Source organism: Lagopus leucura, unplaced genomic scaffold (genome assembly GCF_019238085.1).
Source record: "Lagopus leucura isolate 7727_CA_CO unplaced genomic scaffold, USGS_WTPT01 Super-Scaffold_73, whole genome shotgun sequence".
Lineage (NCBI taxonomy): Eukaryota > Metazoa > Chordata > Aves > Galliformes > Phasianidae > Lagopus > Lagopus leucura.
This window is the reverse complement of record NW_024962252.1, coordinates 93,620,324-93,646,601: the sequence shown is the minus strand read 5'-3', so window position 1 is coordinate 93,646,601 and position 26,278 is coordinate 93,620,324. Positions and strand designations below refer to the sequence as shown.

The following is a 26,278-nucleotide window of genomic DNA, read 5'->3' as shown; positions in this document are numbered from 1 at the left end:
CCCCCTCACAAGCTGGCAGACACGGGCTCACAGCCCCGTGCTTCTGCTCACAGGAGCCGCCCTCCGGATCGAGCCATGCCGCTCCATCCCAGGGCTCGCTGCCTCCCTGGCAGGTTGTTTTGGCAAGGGCCGTGCTGTGCTTTGCCCCTAACGCTGCCTTTAACTTCTCCACCCTGGCCTCACAGGCTCGGTGGTCGGTGCCTTTCTCTTTCAGGGCTTGTATTTTCTGCACCAACGCTCGGATCGCTCCCTGAAACTCCTCCACGGTCCTCGCGCTGACAGCCAGTTTGTCTTTCAGCGCCTTGTTCTCACTCATAACTGCCTTTTTCTGCTCGCACACCTCCTGGTACTGGAGGACACTTCTCACCTGTTCCACAGCCGCAATGCTTTCCCGAGTTTTGCCCTCCTCCAGCTTCAGCCGCTGGGCCTTTATCTCCGCTTTCAGCTTGCCGTTCTCCTCCTTCAGCCTCTGGACCTCTGCTTGGGCCGCCTCTCTTTCCTCAGCCTGACTTTTGGCTGCTAACCACACAGCCCAAGCTCCTGCACATTTTAGGGATTTTCGGGAGAAAAGTTTCGACTTGGCCATTTCTTTCAATCTGGCAAACTCCAGGTCTGCTTGCTGAATGCTTCTGCAGGAGTTGGGGCCCCAGGGGTTGGGACCCCACTGAATGACCCAGTTAGCCAGCTCTGCCATTTTGTCCAAAACGACAGGGAAAGATGACTTTTAGGAGCAGAGAGGCTACCCTTCTGCTTTTAATTGTGAGATTTTTTTTATTTTTTTCCTTTTTCTCTTCTAAGGGTATTTCTGTCTTTACAGAAAGGGTTGCTTCAAAACTACAAGAAACAAGAGCAGGGGCGAACCTGCTGCTCGTCTGCTTAAAGGTTTTAACAACGCAGCCAAAGATTGCTCCTTAACCTGACTACAGCTGCATGAGCAACAAGAGAATATTAGAGAGAAAAGGGTTAAAAGAACACCATTCTTATCAGCATCAAACCCAATCCCCCTGCCCTTAGCTGCACTCACTCACCCCTCCACAGTGCTGCCCAGGCTGATGGTGGGGACCCTCTGTCCTTGCCGGTGTGGTGATGCTGGGGGTCCTGCTCCCTCCTGCCAGTGCCCACCTGGGGCTGTACTCACACCCGGTCCTGAGGATCTCCTTGGGCCGTGCTCCAGGAGCTGGGCACATCCATCCCAACTGTCCTGGCAGGGCTGTGCACACCTCCCAGACTTATTCCTTGCTGTGCCCAGCACATTCACGGCCCCAAGGTCATCGTGCTCCACGGGGGAGCAGCTCGCAGCACCAGGGCCGTCGGTATCACCTTGTGCTGGAGGTTTCAAGGCCCCACGATCCTCCCTGCCCACACCCCCACACTGTGTTTCTCCTGCAGCTCAGGGAAAGCTTGCTGTACCCGGAGCAGCTCCTGCTCAATGAGGGAAGTGCAAGGTGCAGCAGACCTGAGTGCAGGTAGAGGAGGGTCGTGGGGCCTTTAGTTGCTCTTACAGTTATGGAGGTTTGTACAAAGCTCCCCATAAACAAGTCCCAGCCTAAGCACAGATCATAGAACCATAAAATCACAGAATGGTTTGGATTGGAAAGGACCCTAAAGCCCACCCAGCCCCAACTGCTGTTGTGGGCAGGGCTGACCCCACCTGCTCAGGCTGCCCAGTACCCATCCAACCTGGCCTTGGGCACCTCCAGGAATGATGGACCTCCAAGCTGAAACCTCATCCAACGCTGGAGGCCTGCTTCTGGAGCAGCAAGACTACTTTGGGGGGGCTTTAGGCATACACTGTGACACCGTGATCCTTCTGTTTCCCCTCCATCTGATTGCTTTGATCTCAACAGAAACAGAGGAGTAAAGGCTGTGTTTCCAGCAGTTCCACGCTGGCAGAAGCAGCGAGTGGCCAGCATCCCCTATTGCCTGCCCAGTGTCCTGCAGACCCCAGCCCATACAGCACTTCCTCCTCTGACTCTCTGCCAGCAGCTGTGATTTGGACAGGGACATGTTTTGGAAGGTGGAACCACAGGGCATGACTGACCATCCTTATGGCCAAATAAACCTATTAGGTGATGCCCCAGCAAGCACAGCTATCCTAAAAAGCAAGAATTCCCCACATATGTGCAATGAGGATAAATATTTAGTGTACTGTGGCTATTTAAACACATAAAACCCTGCTTGTAAGCCCTCCAGCCCCTGCAGGTTGATACCTGGGGAGGCAGCTGAAGCTTTGTAAACTAGAAGATGTAATCAGATCGTGAAATGTGACAATACAGCTAATTTTTAATTATTTCTCATGCCATTCTAATATCTACTTTGTCCTGAATATTTAAAAGCTCTTGCAGATGTATTTCACGAGTCTCAATATCAACCCAGTAACTGGATACGGCATTACAGCAATTTATATCACCTCCTAAAATGGAGATCTAAATTAATCTCTCTACATCTCATTAGTTTAGCTATCAGAGATCTTTTACAAGATAATTGGCTTTCGGTGGCTTTAATTTAATTTAATTTATTAATATATTACATTTATATTTCATAGATGCTGTTTGAATTATTGAGCTGATACATCTCAGGAACATAATTCTTTTATACTGCATCAAAGTTTTGCTTTTAGGGCTCGAGAGCCTTCTTGAGATGTTTTAACGATAAATAATAAGCCCATGTTTGTGTTTGCTTTTCAAGTTAATATCAATTTACATTTGCCCGAGGTTCTCACGGTGGAAAATCAGATCTGGATTTGGAACATCCTGTTTTGCAGATGAGGTAAATGTTGTCCTTCAGCCAACATTCGCTCCCAGCACCGTGCAAACTTCAGCCAGAGTGAGCCAGGAGGTTCCCAGGTCGGCAAGGACAGACAGACAAACAGATTGACTGTGTGACCCCAGGGCTTCTTCCTTAGGAAACCAGCCTAAAAATACCTTCCCTCCCACAGCAGAATAGCAACGTCGAAACATGTGACAGTAAATGTGATGATGATCACCGATGTTTAATGAATAATCCTGGGTAGTTTTAATATTTCAGCTTCACAGAATACCTTCCATCCCCAGGAGCTAAAGCCATTTATAACAGGTGCAGAGTTACCAGCTCTGCCTGTTGCCATGAAGGCCTCTGTCTTCAAGGGAACAGGGGATGTGATGGCACTGGGCACGGTGCGCTGCACAGCGGGACACAGCTCGTGTCACACAGCCCTGCTCTGCTCAGAGCAGCACTGCGAGTACCTGTGGCCAGAGATGGGCTTTGGTTGCAGCTGAGGATGAGGGTGAGACCTTCCTCTCCCAGCCAGGGCCGATGGGCCAAAATGCCCCCGCAGACCCCATCCCAGGCAAGAGCTGTTCCGCGGGTCCATCGTTTCAACTGCTTCCCAAACACGGACGCCGGGCTCTGCCGCGGAGGTGGAGGAAAAACAGCCCAAGGACCCCCTCTGCTGTCAGCAGCCACCATCGCAGAGGCTCTGTCAAATGGTTCACTTCTCAGCTTTGAATGTTTTAAGGGTTTTTTTCTCCCTTAGGGTCTAAAATCCTCCTGGGGGCCATTCCCTGTAAAACACACTCAGCTGGGCTGATTTTTCCTTATAAAGAATAAAGAAGCCTATGCCAGGGGAGAAGAGAAACAACAACGAGCAGCTTTTACTCCTTTCAGATGATACCTGAAGCCTCAGGCCCTAAGAAAGCCTGGTGTCTGGGTTTCAGACACTTGCTCTGGTGCTGCTCATTTGCTTCTTTCAGTCCATGGCTCTTATGCCATGGCTCTGGCAGCAGAGGCATGGCTGTTAGGAGGAGGGCTTGAAGGGGAGAGGAGTGAAATGAGGGCTCAAAGCAAAGCTGTAAAGTCTCCTCTTCCCCATTAGTCCTTGGCCTTTTCAGCATTTTAAAGTAATTTTAATAAGACTCAACTGTGGCTCTTTCTTCTCTCCATCCCCACTCTGGATGCCCCAGGCTGACTTTGTTCCTTCCTGTAAAGCTGCAACCGGGGTGTTTTGGCCAATGCTGTCAGTGTGCCACTGTGTGAGCTGTGGGGCTTCAGACGCTGGGATGCAGGACAACTTGGGGATCTCAGCTGGGCTGAGGCTGCAGCAGCAGCAGGTCAGGCTGGCACCCAGCACAGCTCAGCTTATTATTTATAAATCATGGAATTCTTCATTGCATTAATCAAACCGAAAAGAAGGTCAGCTTGGTTCATTTTAGATTCATCCAAAGTGAACACTGCTGGTGGTTTGGCTGTCATGGCCAGATGAAGAATCTTCCCCCAAAGACCTTGTTTGAAGCCCGCCACAAGAGCTTCATTGTATTCAGTTTTAACCCTGCTGTCTGAAATGCTGCTATGACTCTGTGCTGACTTAGATTGACAGCTTTAGTCCAAGCCAACCCTTTTTAGTGGATCAATGATTGGTGTCTCCATGCCTCCAAGTTCTGTTCATCTGTTAGCCAGGGAAGCCTGGGTGTCAGGCAGGGCCAGCTCCCTGCTCTAGCATCGTGCTCCTGCCCTAGACGAGCAGAAAGCCAGAAGAGGCATTTCTAGGCATCTGTGGGAGCTCTGGTGCAAAAACACACCGGGAAATCCTCTTCAGTTAGGGACTGGCTAGGGGTATCACTGCCTTCTGAAAGTCAGGCACACAGGAGAGGATAACACCTTCCTACCAGTCTCCTCCAGTTCCTTTCTGTTAGATACTCTGTGCACCCAGGCACAAGCCCAGCAGCCTAGAACTCCTGTTTTGAAGAGTTCTAAAATTCCTACTGTAATGGGATCAGGTTTAAGCCACGTAACCCTTTGCCTACTGGAGCAAAAGACTCCATGCTGCTGCTCATCAGTGTGTGCTGCAGGTGGACTAATCAGCCCACAGGCAGCATATTCTTGGCTGAACCAGTGTAGAGTACGTTGTGTTTTCTTCCTGCAAAAGGTTGTTATAAATGGTTTATATTCAAGAGAGCTCAATTAGATCTGAGAACTCCTGCAATGTGTCCACTCCTAATTATTGCTCAGAGACTTTGCAGTAATCAAAAGACGAATGCAGAAGAAGGATGCAAACAACATGGGCATTTCCATGATTTTCTCCTTGCTGTCTATTAGCCCTGTGCTATACCCAGAGCTTGGCTTTTGGAGATGAACCTGTCTTCCTTCCCAGCACCCTTCCTAAGCTCAAGCACTTCACTTTTCACTTCCAAAAAGTCAGAATTGTCCTCCCAAGTTTCTGTGCTGCTGCCTTTCAGTGTGACCACTAAACACACCACCAGTTGATGGCACTGCCCCATTGCTTTTGGGAGATGAGAAATTTGGAAAATGAGTGTTACTGTATGCAAAACACTTCTGTGCCATTGTTGCCAAGCTTTTGATCTCCTTCCAAAGCCCACAGCAAGCCACACTGGCAGATGCTTTTTACTGAGACCTGATCATCCTGACTGTCACGAGGCACTGGGAAGGGTTGTTCTCTTCCAGCTTTTGGAATGGCTGACAAGTGGGGGGGCTGCTGAGCCTAAGCCCCTGTGACCCCACACTCATGTTGCAGAGGGCTGACAGCTCTGGTAATGTGGGCTGACAGGTGACCAAGGACATGCAGCACAGGTCACAGCTCTGCAAGCTGGTTTGCGGGAAGTGTCTGCATCAGTGAGACGACTGCCAAGGCTGAATTCCATCCTGCATCCCACCCTGCTCTTCAGCCTGTGCCTGACTGTGCCTGGCAGCGATGCTGCTGCTCTCTGCATTTCTACCTGAGCTTGGCATATAGCTCTCAACAGCTCTCCTTAACCAGCAAGGACGTTGTTTAAAGTTACTTAGAGGTTGGTCTGCTCTGTGTGGAGAAGAAAAGGTAAAGGAAGGTATCTAACTCCCATCAATCCAGCATGTAAAATGGAGGCTTGGTGAAGAGCTGTACCACACTCTTCTTTCAGGTACACATCAAGAGGACAAGAGGCAACAGGCAGCAGATACAGAATGGAAATTCTGGTTAGAAAGCAAGAAAATTATTCACTTTGTGTCTGGTGAGGCAGTGGAATAGGTGCTGGGGGGGCTGAGGGGTCTCTGCTCTGGGAATATTCAGAACTCAGCTCCACCAGCCTTCTGCAACTGCACCTGCTTGGCAGGTCAGCCTGCTCTGAGCACGAGCTGGGCAAGATATCTCCAGAGGTCCCTTCTGCCCAAAGCTCTTAGTGGTGATTCATGGCATTCAGTACCATGAGCTGTTTCCAAGGTTAACCTGAGTGTTTACTGATGCACTGTATTACTGAGGTTGCTGCAGGGCCCATGCTAGTGGGACAGGGTTGGGGTGAGCCCCAGCATGTCCTAAAACCACCTGCTGAGCCCTCACCCCATTATTATCTCAGTCTCCATCTCCTCCAGAAGGACAGAGCTCTATGAGCCAGGAGAAATCACAGGAGTTTGAGGAGAGAGACTGTGGTTTGTCTCACAGGTGGGTTTCTCAGCCAGGTGATATGTGACATGAGTCTTACTGTGGGGCTGTGGCAGAGGTCCATCTCCTGCTGGCCGGAGACAGGGAGGTCACAGCAGGGCATCTCTGCAGTTTGGAACTTTGTAGTTTCGTTTCTGTTGTGCTGAGTAATATGAGAGACTGGCAGACAGGTGCTGCGTACTTCTGGATCAGTTGTGTGTAAAAATATACTGTTCTGTCCATCTCTATACAATACACACATTAAAAAGGAATGAGATCTCTCTCTAGGCATGTCTGAGGCTTGAAGTGGTCCAAGCTGCATTTTTTATTTTTTACACCAAGTGGAAGTAGAGCAGCGTGCTGGTTTCAGGGGAGAGAAAGGAGTGGGAGGCACAATATCACATCCTATTTCCTCTTTTAAACACTTGGCAAGGGAGCAAACTTTCCATTCCCATCTGGCACAAGCAGACTAAACACAGGTTCCCTTCTGATAGCCATCTGCACTCTTCTGCTACCTTTTCCCATCAGTCCTCTGTAGCCAAACTGCAAACTCATGCACTATTTAAAGACACTCGGATTTAGGGAGTGTAACCAAACGATCCCTTTTAGTTACCTTCTTTCCAAGTTACCAGGCAGTGAGAGCCAAGCCAAACAATAGCACTGGTTAATCAACAGGCTCAGGACATGAAAGCAACTCCATTTCCTATTTGCGAATGCACAGATGTTGTTTATTTTGGATCTCCCCTTGTTGGTCCCCCAGGATTAAATAACACGCCTTTAGATGGAGTGTGATTGCTTTTCTACTGAGCAGCCCACAGCAAGGCTTGTGTGGCTCTGCTGCACCCTCATGCCTTGCATCCCTGTTGGCGGGTCTGTGCTGGATGAGGCTCTCCACAAGAAGCAGGGTGCACCGTTGTGCTGGGAGCATCATGCTTCAAGTGAGATGCTGGTGTTGGTGGTGGTCCAGTAGCTCGGACTACCATAAAAGAAATCATTCCTGGTCTAGTCCATGTCACCACAAATACTGACCCTCCTGAATCTGCTGGCTCAGTTTGTTGAACCCACTTGGCACCACTGTGTCCCGTGGTGATGAGACTTCTAATTTCCAGAGGAGAATGCAGTCCCTGCCCTTAGCTGTGCCCATTAAGCTGCTACAGGCTGGCACACACTGATGGGCAAATCCCCTGCAGGAACAGCCGTGCATCGTGGCATTGGCAGTGCCCGTGGAGAGGGTACAGAGTGCTGTGAGGGGTGGTTAGTAGGATGAGTGCCACTTGCCACAGCATTGGTAGAATCTGAAATTTATGCCCTCAGCAGCAGGGTGCCTGTTTTAGGCAGGGAAGGGAGCCACAGCAATAGTTCTCGGTATTGCAGAAACACCCCAACTGCAAGACAAAGCTGGTGCTGGCTGAGGCTCTGTCTGGGGAGACTCCTGCCCACCCACAAACCTGCTGGCACCAAGCACTCGGTGACAGTCTTCTCCACTAAAATAACACAGAGGAGTTCTCCATAGAGAAATCTGCTCTTCTTATCACTGCTTTTGCATGGCAGAACTTTGTTCTGTACATTAAGATACAAATTTACATACATCCACCTTGGGTCGGGCTGTGACAGTGCCCTGTACACCAACATCATCTCCCTCTGGGGTCAGTTCAAGCCTAAAGAGAGGAAAGAGCATCCTTAGAGGCTGCAGAGCACAAACACTTTGGCTCTTCATTCCTGGCGTCCCTCTAGATGCAGCTAGTGCATTGATCTGCCTTAGAAGGCTCTCGGGGCAGAAGGCATGGGATAACTGTCCTCGGTACATAAGTAGGAAGCTGAGGATTTCATGGGATTACTTCTTGCTCCTTGACAGATGTGGGTCAGACTTAAGGTCACTGCTGAGCATCATGGCTTGACTTAATAGGCATCAGTAAGAGATTTGTATCAGATCTGGGATGGAGCCCTGCACACGGGGAACGTGCCGCCTCTTGCACATGTGCACATGCAAAGCAGGGTGATGGGCACTGCTGCAGCCTGGGAGCAGCTCCCTGAATCCAGGCACACCATGGCCATCGGGACTTGCACTGAGCCTCCTCTCCATGCAAAAAGAAGAACAAGAAACATAGGAGCAATACATCTCCCCTCAGCTCCCATTTTGGTGCCTTCCCAACACTTGGTTCAGGTCCTGCCTCCTTCTCCTGGGACACAGAGATGTCTCTCAGGCCCTGCTGCCATACAAGGTGACATGCCATCAGGCCTGCAGCACCAGGCCTCCTCACAGGGCCTCACCTGCCTGTGAGCAGGGAGCCAAGCACCAGTGGGACACGCTGGTAATGAAATACACCCGTTAATAAATAAAACCCGAGTGCAGCGAAAAGGGGGAGGGCAGTGGTTCAGTAAAGGATTCAATTTTTCAAATGAAGATATTTTCCATACACCGATTCCGGCCAAAACGCATTTCATTTACGCTGACAGAATATAAATATCAACACAGACACACTTTGTTCCTAATTTGCCCTTCTGCGTTCCTGCTGCATCCAGGCCTTGCTGCATATCTGCTGCCTGTTTGCTGGGGCTGCGCTGGGTAGCAGAGGGCAGCCCATTGCTCCGTGTTGGTGTGAGCACAGAGCAAGCCCTGAAGGTTCAGAAGGCCAAGTTCTGCAGTGAAGCATTTTAGATATATTATCATCTGTGCGTGTGACGCAGAAATACTGCGCTAGGTGTGAGCAGTGCCAGGTTCAGAACACAGATGATGCCTCTTGCAGTAGGCACCAGAAGGAGGTGCTAGCGGGACACATATATGAGCCTGGCCTGATCCAGCCCTGCTAGAACATCTAAGCCCAGGCTGCTGGGTGAAACGCTGGCCAGGACAGATGGAGTGTTCATGTGATGCATCCTCATAAGCAACAGAGAAGAAAAGCAAGGAAAGGCAGGTAGGAAATGGGCCCATCACATGGCTGCTTCTGTGTTCTTGAGCCAGTGGTGTGTCTGTGTCCTCCATCCCATCCTCCCTTCTGCTCTCTTCTGCTCACCCACCACAGCTGGGCCAGCAAAGGTCCCAAACCAGCAAATGCCTTCAGTCCACACCTATTGATCAGGACAAACCTAAGGGCTCTGGCACACAGGATCACTCACCCCCCAGCCCCTCCTGGCTCACTGCTCCCAACTGGTCTTGCAGGACTGCTTTTTTCTTTCAAGCACGGGCCAGAAGTCACTGAAGAAGGCAATGCTGTGCAGAAAATGGCTGGAAGGAAGGAGTGACAGCCTTTCATTTTTACTTTTTTTTCTGAGGAAGTAAATAGGGCATGCCCTTCAGCAAGTGTCAGGAGGAAGGGGTTGGTGCCAGGTGGGGCAGCATGCAGTTCGTATGTTCCAATGCTTCCATGGTTTTGTTTTTCAGTTCCAAGTGGGAAGAGTATATTTTATTCACTAAGAAACTTTCCCTGAAGGACTCGGGGGGATAGGAGGCTGTGAGCTCCTGTGAGCTGGATGGAGGTGATGGAAGTGACAGCTGCAGGTGTCATGGCACCTGTGATGGCCAGATGGATACTGCAGTGCGTGGATGCGGGGGATCTGGGATGTCAAAGATGCTGATGACCCCATAGCTACTGTGCCATCAGCCCCAGAGCTGACCATCTCCCTTCAAATGAATGTAAATGCAATGAATACTGTTGCACTGCAAGCAGGTCCCAAGTGCTTAGTGCAAAAATGTGCAGCAGTGAAACAGGGATCTGATGAGTGTATGGGAACTACTGAGTCACAGCCTGAACCTCTGATTGATCACCTGAGGTGAGCTGTGAGTCAGCCAGAGGAGCACAGGTGAAGGCAATTCAGCTGTACTGCCGGAAGAGGTGGAGCCTGGCTGCACCCCTCCTAGAACTATTGAAGAACTGGCTGACAGTGGGGCAGGATCTCTGCTGGAGATCCCTCCTTCTGGTGTTTTGTGGTGAGCCCAGCATAAGGGTAAGCCTTCCATTTATTCTCTCTTGTTATCGTAGTCCACTTTGCCTAACTCTCTTGTTTATTTTGTGATTTTAACATCTTGATATCCATTGATTATACACATGAGCATGTTGGGGGTGAAGATAAAATGTAGAAATCAGGTGATGCTGGGCTCCGTTTCCTAGAAGCAGCTGAAAACAAAAGGCAAAAATTGACTCTTTTCCCACCTTTTTGGACAAGGTAAACAAGCACGGGGTGCAGTTGTGCTACACAACTTCCCTGCACCAGGAACTCCTCCTGCCTCATAGAGGACCCCGCATCTCTGAGGCACACAGACATTTCCCCTGAAGCATTCTTAAAGATGGGGTACAGCTGCGGTGCTGCTGGTGCACACCTCAGCCAGGGCAGATCTCACTTCTCCAGCTTCAGCCCTTTTCCAAGAGGACAATTAATGCGCCTGCGGCTAATCATATGGATGAGCCTCACGGTGGCTTCCTGCCAAAGTGAGGACTAACAGCAACGACCCTCAAGCTCCTTCAGTGGGCCTGAGCCAGGTTTGTTCCTGGTGACGTATTGGAGGGAACTGAGCTCCCTCCAGCCCGGATGTCAATTGCTCAGCCTCAGAAATGTGCTTTGCAGGCTGAGCCCTCTCTTGGCAGGGAGCCCATCAGCAGAGCAATGAGAGGGACCCGCAGGGTTCACCTGTGCCCACCTGAGCTCCCATGAGCTGGGTCAGCTCCTTGGGACTGGCAATAATCTGGCACAGGGAAGGAGATGCCTGATGTCAAACACCCACATACGCCACCATTATATAATACAAAACTAAGAAGCTTACGCTATCCTGCCGGAGGAAACAAGCACACCTATGCCTGCATGCACACGTGTATTTGCAGCCTTGAGTGCAGCCGGAGCAGAACTGAAGGCAACGCGCGAGCCTCGCAGCTCGCACATCCCTCGCGTGGCACAAAGGCACGAAGTCACGGCATGCCGTGCATACGAAAGCTCCGCACGGGCGCGCACACAGTGCCCAGCGCCGCACCGCATTACAGCGCTCCCTCCCCCGCCGCGCTCCGCCCCTGAGAGTGGCGCGCCGAAACCATTCATGAAAATGCTGACGTCATGCGGAGGGGCGGGCTCTGCGGAGGCCACGCCCCCGCGGCTATTTAAGGCGGCGCGGCGTTGCCGGCGGGGCTCAGAGGGAGGCGGTGGTGCGGCGCGTGGTGGCCGTGTGCTCGGCGGTACCGCGCAGCTCCCGCCCTCCAGCAGCCTCGTGTGCCTCGGTGCCCTGCCGCCACCCCGAGGGCGTGGGCAGCCTCCGCCGGGACTTCATGTCTGTGCTTTGTCCCCTGCCCTGGTGAGTGGGCGCTGCCTGCTGCCCGTTTCGGGGGGCGCGGAGATGCTGAGCCCCGTCGCTCCGTCTCCTGCCCGGGGGATTGGGATGGGGGCAGGGGCGGGGAGGGAGCGGCCGGATGCTGCTGCTGCTGTCGATCGCGGCTCGCGGACCGCTCTGATGCCGCTTAAACCTCGCTCAGACCTTCCAGAGCCCTGAGGTGGTCTGAATGTTGTCCTTTGTTTCCAGCCCCGATTACCTGAGATCAGCCGAGATGACCGAAGTGATGATGAGCAGCCCGGCTATGGATGAGATCGGACTCAGCCCCCGTAAAGATGGGCTCTCGTATCAGGTGAGCGCTCGAGCCCCTGCGGAGCTGCCTGGGCTGGACCATGGGCTCGCTGTGGTAAATGTAATAGCAAGTCCTGCAGTAAGGGCTGGTCAGTGAGCTGCAGTGCTTGCTTGGCTGGAGCAATTTGTCTGAAATATCGCTTAGTTATCTGCTCAGAGTGCTTTGTTTCTGAAGTCCCTGAACCCTGGCTTGTTGGGTGCGCGCAGAGGCGCAGTGGGAGAGGAGATGCCCTAAGGAAGGGTCCATGTCAGACACCAAGGTGAGAGGCTGCTGGGGTCTCTACGACCGTGGCTTGCAAATGATTTGTCTGCAGCAAAAGGGACTTGCTTGTACAGCACTCAAATCTTCCGAGCTACTCCTTGATTTTCCCCCTGCTTGAAAGGGTTAAGTCTATTGTAAGATACAATGAGGCTGGACGCAGCGCTGACAAGCCCTGAGGTGTGCAAGCACAGTACCTGAAGGCATGAGCTGCATCCATTCTGCAACTGGTGATTAATGTAATTAGCTTTTGACCTCTCAGTCTGTAGCTGAGGTGAAGGGATGGTCTCTGACTCCAGCCTTTATCTTTCAGCCTCAGTACTTCCAGTCAATCAAAGAGTGAGTTGTGTATCTTTGCCTACTAGATCCGAGTTTCCCTACCCTGGCAGGAAACTTGTTGGTGAAGTTTAACATAGGAGCTGTACTTGCACAGGACTTGATTACTCTGCATAGGGTGACTCCTCATGGCAGATTGCAGTTCTTCATTTGCAGATGTGACACAGCCTGCACAAAGGCACTTGTTCTGTGGGGGCATTCAGATTGGGTGTGCTGTTGTACATTGCATATTTATGTCTGAAAAAATGAGCTCCAAGCCTGCAACAGTTCTCTGAGGCGTGAAATCAACAGAACTTTGGGCCATGGCTCAGGCAGAAGCCAAAGCTGCAGGGGGGGAAATGGGGCTGCATTGCTTTTTTTGGTCAAAATTCTCGATCTGAACAGTGCAAGTAATTTAGTTTATTGCCTGTATGTGGAAATAGCAGTTCTGTTTTAGTGCTTGAGTTAGTGGAAAGCATATGGCCTTGCTTTCCTCTGCTATAGAGAATGTGTGTAGCAGTGGGAATGGCTGTGAAAGTTGAAGCTATTGCACTAGTCTTGCCAGATATTCAAACAAGTGTCTTGAACAGTATACTGTATGCAGGCATCTAACCCACTCAGGTCAGATGTTGGTTTTCTTATCCAGACTGTGCAGTGGGAGGCAGTCGGGGTGCCCTGCTTATTTGTGAAGGATTGTTTCAGTGAGGTTTTCCCCTAGCGCTAATGACTTCAGTGAGTCTGTTTGGGTGAACTGAGAGCAAACTTCTTCAGCTGCAGGTGGGCCATGAGAACCTGAAGGTGTTTGCTGTAAATGCTAACAACTTGCATCTATGCAGGGCTTGTCTGTTTTGGATCCGTTCTCTGCAGTGATGTGGTCATGGGGTTTTCAGGAGCTGCTAACTGCCTTGTAGTCTTTGGCTCTGTTGTAAGCTGAACTGATGGCAGAAGGGCCTGGGATATTGAGAGGGCAGATGTTGCTGGGCGGTGTGTGGGCTGGGGATGAGGTCTGCCTCTAAATCAGGTTAGTGCAAAGAAGATTGAGAGTGGGTTGCAACCTTCTTCCTCTTGACTGCATGGCTGAAAATGCATGTCACTGTGAGAAGTTGAAATCATCCTCAAGCAGATGAAAATTGAAGTTAAAATAGCAAGGACAAATCAAATGCAAATAGTATTATGAACCCTGTTCCGTCTTGGGGTTTGGCACTTCTTGCTTTATGCTGCTGATGGAGAGCATTTGGTACGTGGAAAATGGTATGCTGGTCTGAGGGCTGTAGTGCAATAACTTAAAACCAGATAGAGCTAACAGAGCATGACTGCTCCAGCGCTGAGGCTTGAGCTAAGCTGCAGCATCTTACCTCACCCACCTGCAGAGCAGCGCGCTCGCAGTGAGCGTGACCACTGTTGGTTACAGGAAACAAAACAGTGGATCCAGAACTATGAGAGGTGAGCGTTTAGTTTCCAAAGCTTCTCATGTAGTAGAACTTGGGTTTGTTCTGCTGCAGAGATGACATGAAACTGGGTTTCAGTTTGCTGCCCTTAGGGCTGTGCAGAGAACGATCTGTGACCTAACTTATCAACTACTGTTTTAAAGTAGTTTTGTTTTCCTAGTAAAGCCTTGGAAGTAAACTGAGGAAACCAACACCTCCAGATTGTAAACTCTTAGCAGTTTGATTTCTTTACCCCATGATGCTCGCTGAATGTCAGGGCTCCTGCCTGTCTCACTGGTTCCTTCTGGTGGAACCTGTGACTTGTCAGCTTTTCTTCTGCCCACTCCTCACCTTTGCTCACACTCCAGAGTGTGTTTATACATCCCCAGGAGGTGTGCATCCCCCAGCAGCGCTTCCTGGTGTTCTTTAGGCTGGACTCAGCTGCAGTGATGTGAAAACCTGAGCTGCAGAAGTCTCATACCTATGATAACTGAGTTGTCTGTGTAGGCTTAGTAATTTGTATGTGGTTTCATTTGCACAATGTGCTTTCTCGGCATGGATACCTTTTTCCAGTTAGTGTGCCAAATGCTTGCAAGCTGATGTGCTAACTTCAAAGCCTTTTAGTACAGAGCAGTTTTTATTCCTGCTTTTGTAAAGTAAAGCTGCTCTGAGCCCACTGAAGGTGGTGGAAATGAATGGTGAAATCTGGATGCGAGTCTCAGAGCAGGGAGGCACAGACAAAACAGAAGATGCAGCTGAGGAGGTGATGTCATGCTGGGTCTTGTGCCTGCAGTGGAGAGCTATTTCTGGATCTTTAATAGATATCCCATAATTCCCATGGGACTGCTAAACAAAAAAACTCATTGAAATGCAGCTGATGGCTCAAGATGCCCCGGCTACAAGCAGATGTGCCTACAGAGGACTCTGCCCCTCCTGCCTGGTGGTCCCCGCAGAGCCAGGCCATTTCCCGGCCCCTTGGAGCTGATGTTCTGCTTGCAGTTTCAGCACCAGGTAGACCTGTTCTCTGAAAAGCCTGTCAGCACTATGCCAGCTTGTCCTCTAATGCCATCTTGCAGCAGCATGGGTGTTGCTGCCTGATTGAAGGCTGACTTGATGTTGTCAAAACAGCTATGTGGATCCTGCCTTATTTCTTGAAAGTGGATCTGAGCACGGCAGTGCTCAGTGAACAGTGAAGTGTTTAAGCAAATACTGTCCTAAGCTGAGCATGCTGCTTTGCTGCAGCCGGACTGGCTGGTATTGTTGGACCTCGGCCTGCCTTTTGGGAGACAGGCATGAAGAGGCTGAGCTTGCCTCATGCTATCAGCTGGGGCTTGGTTGTCATGGGGAGCTTGAGCTCTTTAAGTCATGATCGCATCATGCTGGGATCTGTCTGGGTTAATCACAGCCACAGTTAGCTGTGAATGACGTCAGACTGACTGAATCTAGGTGAATAGGCTTATTGCCCCATCCGGTGTTCATGGCAAAGGCCTGGGACATCAGCATTGTTGGGGGGAATTGGTGTTAGTGAGTGCAACTTCTTTGCTGGCCCCTGAGGAACTGCAATGCTGAGGGACATGAGATGCGTCAGTGTGCAACACTTCTGTCAGCATTCTACTTTGCAAACAACAGGGAGATAGAAAGCAGTAGTGCAATGGCTTGGGGGCCTGCAAGGGAGCAACATGGGGCTGACCTGGGGTCTGGTGGTGATGGATGGAGGCTGAGATTCATCTCATTTGCTTGTGAGGCACTTGTACACCTTGGTTTCTCCCAGAGAAGTCCTGTGTGGAAGCTGGTGCTCACCACTGCTGGGATGCCTTCAGAGGCTGTGGAATTTAGAACGTTTAGGATAACTTTACCTGTTCAGCTTCCACATAGCGCAGTTACTAGACAACATCAGTTAGCTCAGTTACTTCAGGTTGAGCTAATGCTTATTCCAGGGTCTTGGACCTTTACTGAAGGCATAAGCAGTATATGGAAAGAGCAGAGCTCAAACTAATACCTTCCTAGCTATTCTGTGTAGGAAGAAGTGCTGTGCTGAAATTCGAACTGAGGACAAATAGCTCATGGTAACGCCTCAGCACATGTTTTTTCCTCCCTACTTGATGTCTCATTACTCTGATGGAAAATTGTTACGATGTTATGCTGCTGAAGTTTCCCTGCCTCTGTCCCCCAAGATGTGCTTGTGACTGAGAAGTTGTCATAGTTCATAAACCTGAGTCACGCTGTGTGCATAACTAGATGGAGCTCAGTTTCAAGTCATGACTACTGTATGAGTGAAACTTAGCAGCACTGCTTCTCTTAGCTGGAAAATTCCTCTGCAGAAGGCACTGAGATGATTTAAATACTTCCTGGAAGGAGCTTTGCCATGCCTCTTGGTGACAGCAGAATTTAGTTTCAAGAACTTATATTTCAAATCAGAAACCAGAATTTTAACTTGATACTGCTGGAGAGGTCTCAAACTCGCATCTTAGTAAAGGGAGGGGAGGTGGTGTGTGTACCTCAGGGTATATCCTGTCCCTGAAGAGGTATGCATCTCAGTGCAGACCTTTGTGTCTTGTATTAGTAATACCACAATGAGGTAAAACTTTCCCCCAAACAGTAACACAATCTGGAAAGATCTTCTTACCTTAGTTTCCCTGCAATATAACTGAAATAGCTTTCAGCCTCTACGGGAGGGGAGGCAGGCACTTTAACTCTTGGTGTGGAATGGAGAGCACAGGTGGGTGTTGTTTTGGATATAAAAGTGTCCTTTGGATTACAGCAGCTCTGAACTAATCTCCTTAGCTGTCTGACGTCTCTCCTGCTTTTGGTGTTTCTCTCCCTGCAAATGCTCAGAGGGGCTATGAGCCTCCCCAGGGCCAAGGGAACTTTCCATTCCTGTTGCCAAGACTTCATTTGAGGATAGGAGAGCTAGATCATCTGAAATGGAGGCAAACATGACTTTCTGCAGATCATTTCAAGCTTTCATTTCAAGTACTGCTTTTCACTGCTCTCACTATATTGAAAGGTAGGAGTTTCCAGAACATCATCTGGAGAGGCCCATGAAAGCCAGTCTTGCTGCCGCAAGCCTGAAGCAGTGCTGAGCAGAGCACGAGTGTATATTGCTTCTTACGCTGTAAAGTTGTCAGATCTCTTGCCATGGGCTGGGAGCTGTGACATGCCACAGAGCTGGGGAAACTTGCAAGCATTGCAGCCATCATGCTGTATTAGGGAGTGAGGAAGAGAGGGAGCTATCTTTGAGTTGCTTCTGAACTTGCTTTTGGCTGGCCTTCCCAAACAGCTGGTTGGTGGCTGTCATTTGGGGACAGGTAGGTCAGCAGTAGGCTCACTCTGATAAGTACAACGAGGTTGTGTTCTTTGCGTGCTGGGGAGATGCAGAGTCATCTTTCCATGTGGGTGAGCTGGGTAATGCAAGAGGAGAAGCTCCTAGGCAGGTTTCCACAGCCGGGCTGTCTTGGCTGCAGTGCGAGAGGGTGCAGAGCTGGCAGTTAAGATCTGTGCCTGCTGCACTCTTGGGGAGAACTCACTGCAAGCTTTCTCCAGAAGCTTTTCTTCCCGTTGTCTAAACCTGGGGAGGGAGCAGATTCTGCTCATGGGAGTGACACACGGTATGGCAGTGCTCGTGTGGATTGATGGGTGCTTGCTAATCTTGGTAAAAAGTGCCTTGCAACTCAGCTTGTTTTGGGGTTGACCCAGGAGACTTTTCCATCCCATTTCCCTGGATGTGCAAACGAAGTCTTAATCTGCAAACCACTTCCCTTCAGTCCCTGTACTTGGCTGGCAGTGCTGCCCTGCTTGTCACATGCTAGGAAATTTGCCTTTGTATAATTTTTCCATTGATGGTCCACACCCCTTGAAAATGTAGTTGCAACATCTCGCTTCATGCTGCCTCTACGATTAAAAGACATGACTTAGTGGAAAAAATCTTGACCTTCTTGGGTTTGGTCTGTCCTGCAGCTATTTGAGATAAGATTGTGCTGGTTTTTTATTAAAAAAGCTGCACGCCGTGTTTTAGGGATTTTTTTTTAATAAGGAAATGACTGCTTAGCTTCTGGAAAAAAAAAAAAACACCTGTCAGACTGTTTTCAAAGAAATTGCTCCAATTTGACCCAATGTGCTTAAAATGATAGCAGCCAAAGGTTAGTTTAATTATTAGACTGCTATTTTTCTTGCACAGGAGGCTATTTTCATGACACTATCAGCTTATATAACCTCCTGAACCACACTTCTTTTTCCATTGCAGCCTTCTAAACAATGTAATGTCAAGGGTACTTTTTTTTCCTGTCCTGAGTTGAGATATCAAGTTGATGCTTTAGAGCTGTTGACTGTACTTCCAGTAATGTACTGAGTGTCTGAAACTACCTTTGTTTGGCTCAAAAGCCATAAAGCTCCAAGCAACTGTTCTGGTCTCACTTATCCTGACAGTGGCACTGTGCAAGGGCAACTTGTGCATTGAGTCACTTTCTTCAGCATCTGCTCCCAAAGTTACCCTGCCTGACTATATTAAGTAGCAGCCTGGCTTTTTCAAGTTGATAACCTGGTTCCTACAAAGCTTTTCAGTGTGATTAATAGTTGCTAGGCTGAAGAACAAGTTGATGGAGTGGGGTTTGAGTAAGGCTTTCCCAGGCTGGTGGGATAGCTGTGTGATTGGCATGAGGAGTGTGGTGCTTCATGCTCAAAGGGTCAGGAATCTGCTTTGGAGCTGGAACCACGAAGATCAGAAGAGATGAATTCTTGCTCCCAAATGAGCATCTAACTGCAGTGTTCCAGTGTGAGGTTTGCTGTGCCACTCTCCACAAGGATGCTCTTGTGGCTTGGATGAATTCAGATGGTGTTCAGAGAAAGCATAGTACATGGCTCCTCATGTCATCTTCACCTCCAGGAAAAAGCATTTGGTGATAAGCCTCTTCAGGCTGTTTTAATGCACCCATGATGGAAAATGGATATGCAGATAAAATGTTCTGAAATAGAGCTGCTTAGTCTTCTGGATACCAACTGGGGGATCTGATATGGGAACTGGTTCTGTCAATGAATGCTTTTTCTCAGGATGAGGTGGGGCTTGTAGCAGTTCCACTAGCAAGGCATTCCTGTTCTGTTCACTCTGCCATTTAGTTATGCAGACCCACTGTTAACATTCCAGCACGGCTGAATGCAGCTTTTCCTGTACCTATATTTTTGCATTAGTTTCTGGAAGGATCAAAGCCTGCAGCCCAATGGCACTACCTGTGGGTATGGGCCCTGATGCTGCTGCTATAGCAGGGTGGGGTGAGGTGTTTCTTTGCATTTTGAGGGACTAGGGATAAGGAGGTCCTTGTACTTTGTGCTGGGATGCATAATTCTTAGCTATGCCATAAATACCTCCAGCCCTAAGAAATGTGGTCCCATTTTTGACCTTCGGGTCAGTCTCTAACAATTCCACAGACCATCTTTCTGCTGAATTTCACTGCTGATGGATAGTAGCTGTAGCATGCAGAGTACTACCAGAATGCAGCTGAACTTCTCATGCAGACTGTTTCTGCTGCCTAAGAGTAACACCAGGCACAGCCCCTTACTGTGAGGGTGAGGCCTGCTCTGGTGCTGTGCTACCTTGTGCCTCCTTCTCCTTCTGGCAGCAGTGCCTGGAGCATAAGTGTAGCTTCACTGGCAGCAGGAAACAAGATCAGATTTGCAGATCGAGATAGCTCAGTTTGCAAACTCATGAGCATTCATGCAAAAGCTGTGGTGGGAGGGGGTGAGGCTTTTGAGTAAATACCCCAAAGCAGGTGCCTATTTGATGAGCCTTATCCAAGCAAACGTGTGTGCTTTGAAAGCCTCTTGGGCTGTGCTGATTTCAAGTTCTCAGCGATTACTAAGAAGTTGAGGGGTTTTTCCCATCACCCAGTTGTGTACTCTGTGTCCAGACTAGTCCACCCTGAAAACCAAGTTTTGAGAGTTGGATGTTAGCTAAGACTGCTTGAGAGCAGCTCCTCTCACAGGCTGTTTCTTGGCTCTTTCAGATTTTCCCCGATCCCTCTGACTTTGACTGTTACTGCAAGCTGAAGGACCGCCTGCCCTCAATCGTGGTGGAGCCAACGGAGGGCGATGTGGAGAGCGGGGAGCTGAGATGGCCGCCTGAGGAGTTCCTCGTCCAGGAGGAGGAAGAGGAGGAAAGCTGTGAAGACGCAAAGGAGGACAACAAGGAGCAATAAATGGCATCTGAGGAAAGGCAAGGGACTGCACCCTTCTGAAGGAAGAGCCACACTTTTTTTGAAAGTCTTTTTAAAGAAAAAAGACAAGTTCAACTTTGCACCTGCAAGATTTTAGTTTTTTTGTATTCTCTGTATTGAGAACTGAAGCCCTTGGTGTCACCAGACCTTCTGAGGAAGGAAGGAAGTAACGCAGAGAAATGTTTGCTGTTCTCGAGATCGCTATCTGTATTTTTCTGAGGTGGAGGCAGCAGTGAAGTTCCAAGCACGTGGCAGAGGGTGACCACTTGAGGGATGCTGGAGGGGGGAGCTTGGGGATGGGGAGTGCAGAGGGAAGCCAAGCAAAGCAGTGTTCAGCTGGGAGCTGCTTTTGACCAGAAGCCTGAGAACAGAGTGGTCATCTCAGATTTGTTTTTCCTAAAGCTTCCATTTTCTGCGTCTGGAGGTGGAAGGGTTTGTAGCAAAGCATCACAAAATGCTCTAGTGCTGAGGGACCTGTAGCTTTCCCCAGTTCAGCACCTCCTAGGGTCAAGTGAGCATCCTTAGGAGTAGTGGGCTTCTTGCTCTCGCTCTTGAGCCTGTACCAGTCACTTTCCCAAAGCTGTCTTTTCACCCTCTGTTTGCCTTTAGACCTTTCAATGCTGAACAGCTGTATTTGCAGGGAAACGTTAGGCTGCTGCTTGTCATCTCTGCTGCTGCAAGGCCATAATTGATCTTGCAGGCAGTTAGCTTGAGGTAGTGCAAAATTGATGTAAAGACATCCATTTGCAGCATGAACTAATGTAGATTTGAACACATGGATTTTTCTCTCCTATTTGCCAAGGCTACTGTGGTCGGTCTTGTCTTGTTCCAGTGCCCAAAGCTGAAGGGTGAGGATTGCACCTGCTTGCCTCAGTGTCTTTGAGGCTGTAAGGTTTCATATCTCAACTTGCTGGTCAGTGGGCTTGGGGACAGGTTTGGTTGCTCCTGCACAGGGACCTGCAGAAGGGGAACGCTGCCAGACTGGAGGTAATACAAAGACTGAACACCAGACAGTGTGGATTATCAGTGAGGAGGTGGAAGGGAGCTCTCTGGGGAGTGTTAGCCTGAGCATCCTGAAACAAGATGTCTGTTCTGTGGCAAGGATGAGATAGCTGTTTGTGGGTGTTTAATGGAGTGCAGACTGTTCTGTAACGTCTGTGTTTGGGTCCTTCTCGCGGTATCCTGCTCCAATGGGGAGCAGTCTGTCTCCGTTTGGGGAGGGAAGTCTGGTGCCACGTGGGGTAACTCACTATTTTCCTGGAAAGTGATGCTCTTGTGGCTTTGTGGGCCAGCTCAGGGAGCCAGTTGCTCTTGGAATAGGATGAGAACAGTTACTACCTAAACCAAATCCGGGGTCACAGAAGAGTAAATGAAATGTCAAGGCCTTAACCAAACTTTCATAATAATCCCAATGCCACCCTCCTTTGCTTGTAACAGGTTCCATTTTTAAAATCTATTTGAACATGTGTATTTGTATTTTTAATACCTCATGAGTAGTTGAACGCTGGCAGGGGTCAGGAACTGCTTTTAACCTATTAGCAGGATCATTTTAGTCTCGTCTTGCTTGTGTTTTAAACATAATGGCAATAACTTCTCAGCTCTACGTAACTGTTTCAGGCAGATAGGAAAGCAGGAGAAATTCAGTGTTCCCGCAGTGCAGCTGGTCTCTAGCCTTGCAGGCCTGGTTATATTTTCCCTGCCTGTCTGGGTGGATGATATATCACCAAATGGTCATCATGTAGTGATACCGCTTTCTCTGATGGATTCAGCTGTTGTATCTGTAACACTCGTTCTAATCTTGCTGTCTTACCTGAATGAGCTTATACACTTGTATACCAGCCAATTGTCCTATTTCTAAGTGTTACTCTCAGTCTGTACCACCAAGTCAAAGCTGTATATCAAAGATACTATCATCTGGCAGCAATGAGATGGCAATCCATGGACTCAAGACCTGCTGTCTGCCCTAAAGACTTGTGTATTTCTGTCTGCATCCTTTTGTGAAAGTATTGTGTATATTTCTATTTGTTGAACGCATCTAAAGAACAAAGCACTCCAGTAAAACTACTCCTGTTGTAGGATATACATTCTATATTTCTGTAATTCTTTTTGAGCCTCAGGGAGAAGCTAGCATTTTTTTCAAACTACATTTTTGTCACTGTGACAGTTGTAAATAAAGTTTGAAAATGCTTTCCAAACATACTGGCTTTGTTCTTACTAATGGATGGGTTTGGATGGTCCCTTCCTTACCAGTCCTTGTTTCTGCTATGAGGTGTGCTGATTTGCAGGGTGAACATAAATATCCTGAAGTATGATGTCTGTCAGGTTGAGGCTGTCCTTTGAATCTGGAGATACTTGTGCTCACCTCAGAGCATGCTCTATGAAATCATGAACCCAAATCAGCTTGGGGAGCACGGGGCAGCATCTTTGCCTTCCATCTTCCTACAGTTGCTTATTGCTGTGCAGCAAAGACATGTTCAATTTTTCTATCCCAAAATTTCATTTTAGCTATCTTTATAACTTCATATCTTATAACTATGAAGGTTATAAATTTATATCTATAATTCATATCGAATGTCCTGACTTAACCCTGCAGAGCATGAAGTTGCAATCATGAAGAGCTGCAGCTATTCTTAGCTGTGCTTAGTAGTAGTACAGTACCTGTGCATCTTGCCTTCCCTGAGCAACAAGTGTGAAGATGTCTTGCCTTGTATGCTGTCAGGGCTTCAGCCAAGCTGTGTATGTTGTCTGCTTTGGCCATTTTGGGTCTAGAGGACAGCTCTATCACTTACGCTTTGCAGTGTACCTGTAGTTGCATGCTTCAGTTTGCTGTGCTGTCAGAGGAAGATCTAGAAGAAACTGTGTTTGACTGTGGTTCTGAACCTGTTTGGTGTAGGAAATCTGACCACACTAGGGTTCATTAATTCAAGCTGTATACTTAATGGGATTAAATCATCCCCTGAAATGATGTGATAAGCAAATACCATGGAATACTCCTATCTTTCAGATACCTGGAGAGAAGTTCCTATAATTTGGTAAGTAACAGGCTCTGATCTTGCCTGTGTAAATGAGATGGATGGCTAAAATATGCTAATGGCCTCAGATTTAATTCTTGAGCTGAGAGTGTGTTCAACACAAACCCCACAGTTCAAAGATGAATTGTATTCAACCCTTGTGGGTATTTTATGCTATAGAAAGAAATGCAGTGTGGGTGGAGATTGACTCCCCTGTTCTTGAATCATCCTCTAGTTAAGGTGTGCCTTAACTATAGTCTTCCATGGGTATAGTCCTTTTCTTCATGTAGAAGAAGCTGCAGCACTTCCAGGATGAGGTACTGGTTCTAATTCACAGAATGGTTGAGGTGAGAAGAGACTTAAGGAGGTCAGCTGGTTCAACCCTTCTCAAGCAGGACATTATGGAGCAAGTTGTCCAGGACCAGATCCAGATGTCCGTGTATTTTCTGGTCTTTGGATCCATCTGTTATGGTCTACCTGGAATGCATCACCAAATTAAAATTATTTGGTGATGCAACGGGTGGCCCTGAGTCACCTTGAGGCACCATTGTGGGTGGTGTGAGGACTTTTCTTTGCATATATAGCAATTTATTTCTGTTCTTACCCTCATCTCTCCCACCAAAAGCAATGCCTTTGGCTGTTATTTAAACTTCATGTGTTTGTTCTCCCAACTTTGCCCTACAATTACAGGTGGTGATACAGCAAGTTGTGTACTGCTGTCCTGCTTATCACAGTCTATACCCCCTCCCACTTGTTATTTTTGGTGTGTATCCACTTCTTTGATTTTATTGGAACATGTTCTCACCTGAGACACACTGTGTACGTGAACTTTTGGTATCTTGGTACGGGTAGGTGAAATTACTGCTCTGCAGGACAACAAAGATCATTTGCTATCACTAGGGCATGTGGAGGGTAATGACTAATCCAACACAGCTCCTCACTGCAGGTCCTGCTCTGCTGTGACCATGTTCCTCCTTGCCTTTGTGAGTGGGAGAACCAGTGTCACCATCCCATAGTCAAGTGAGGATGGCCTAGGCTTTCTCCTTCCCATTCATACTGCTGTGTGAAGTTTGCAGAAGCTGAGGACAAGGAATTTAATTCCCCTGGTTGTTCCCTGGGCCCTTCCAGAGCATGTCAGCCAGGCTGGCTCTTCCCATCACTGGAATGGGAGCAAAATCTCATCTGAAGGCTAAACATGGTGTAGTGGCTGCACTGGTGCCTGTTCAGGACACGTGAGGTGATCATCACAAAAAACAAAAGCTTATGAGCATTGTTTGCAGTTGGGAGAAAAGCGGTTTCAGGCCCAACATCGCTGCACTGGCAGGAGAGGCCCAGTCACAAGTGAGGGATGACAATGTCAAACACACTATTTCAAGAGACTTGAGGGGTGGGAGCACTGAGCGGGGAGGGAAGCCACAAAGGAAACATGCACTGAGCACTTGTTCACTGCCAGCACTGTAACCACACTGTTACTGTAGCAGAGACCATCAGCTTCATCTGATAAAAATAAGCAAGGAAGTGAAGTGTGTGAGAGGGAGAGGATGTCAGAAGCCACGCATGAAAATGTCATAGCTGCCTTGCTTTTATTTTCAACACTTCCTTCTTTTTTTTTTTTTGCAGCCAGTGAGCTTGGTGGGCAGGTATTTCCCACAGCACTCCCTGCAGCAAACGCTGCTTGCCCAGGCGTCCCGTGCTTCAAGTTTCTGTGTGGCTGTTGGGTTTGCTGGGAGCTGCATGGTCAGACCCATGGCTCTGCTGCAAGCTGCTGCTCCTGCAGGTTCTGCAGGCTGATGCTCTCAGTTCTGCAAAGGTGGAGTTGGCTGCAAGCTGCACTCATGGAAGAAAAGAGGGTGGAGGAATTTCAGGCGTTTGAAAATCTTCCCCACAGATTGTCTGCATCCAGCAGCCAGAGCCAGGAGGGCTGCAATCAGCTCGACAAATATTTGCCAAGCGTAGGCCTTCCTGCACTGTGTTTGACGACTCTTTTCCATGGGGGTGGCTGCTAGTGCTGTGGCTGGCGGCTCTGCCTTGGCTGCTGCCTGTGGGGTGATGATGGAGCCCTTCCAAACAGCGCCTGCTCGGGGATGGGATGGTGCCCTCCCAGTGTCCTGTGGTGTGGGGGTGAGCTGGCTGGAGCCAGGCATCTGTGGAAGCTGCAGCGCTTGCAAACAGTAAGCACCCTTGCAAATAACCTTGTGTAGGAAAACCCTTTGCAGCACGCAGAAAGCAGTGTGCTTGCAGGATTTGCCGCTCAGCCCCCTCTTCCCTCCTCCCATGCCTCAGAAGCTTGTCACCATCCACACCACCTTCTAAGCAATGGCTTTAATCCCTTAATGCTCCAGCATTACCTTTGACACCTTCGCAGGAGGGGTGAGGCGTGGGGTTGCAGCAGGTGCTGGAGAAGTTTTTTTTGTGCATAAACCCACTCTGCAGGTGGGAGCAAGGGTTTTGCTGGGGGTCTGTCCGCCTCGCCAGGCTGATCTGCACCGCGATTACGATCCTCTGCACCAAGACAAGGGATCTTTGTAGTTTTGAATCTTGTGAACTGTCTCTCTGTGGGACATTCAGCTGAGCTAAAATGGGGTTTGCCAAAATGTGCAGCACTAAGATATCAGCTCCCAGCGGGGGCCTGCTCTGGGTATCTGTTTGCAGCGAAAGCAAGGGCTTGCAGGTGTTTTTATGGGGTGCAGACAGCCTTGCTGTGTGCCACTGAACACACCCAGGGTGTTCTGGCCCTTCCAAGGGCCTTTCTGCATTGCCCCATGTATTTTGGAAAGACCACGTTCTCCCATTGTGCACTGCCAGCAGTGTCCTCCCTGGTTTCTCCCAGTAGTGTCTGTAGCTGCTGCAGGGGTAAAGGATTCCTCTGTGATCTCTGCCTTACTTCATCCGAACACCTAAATCTCTGTAACTACTATTGACCTCTGCAAAATATTTTGGCCACATCTATGAAATACAACATCTAACAGAAGTGAGTGGTCAGCGCTTTCCAGAAGATTTCTGTTCGTTTCTCTCCTCACAAACCTCGGGCACTTGTCTACAGAAGAGTTTGGATGAAATAGCTGTC

At 49.0% G+C, this 26,278-nt stretch overlaps 1 protein-coding gene across 1 annotated transcript; it reads left to right on the top strand.

Moving 5' to 3' along the window:
* The first annotated feature begins 11,523 nt into the window (after positions 1-11,523).
* Positions 11,524-22,395, top strand: LBH (LBH regulator of WNT signaling pathway). Its single transcript, XM_042891621.1, has 3 exons — positions 11,524-11,666; positions 11,892-11,994; positions 19,991-22,395. The coding sequence occupies exons 1-3, from the start codon at positions 11,641-11,643 to the stop codon at positions 20,180-20,182; spliced, it is 321 nt and encodes a 106-aa protein (XP_042747555.1). The 5' UTR covers positions 11,524-11,640; the 3' UTR covers positions 20,183-22,395.
* Positions 22,396-26,278: the final 3,883 nt, after the last annotated feature.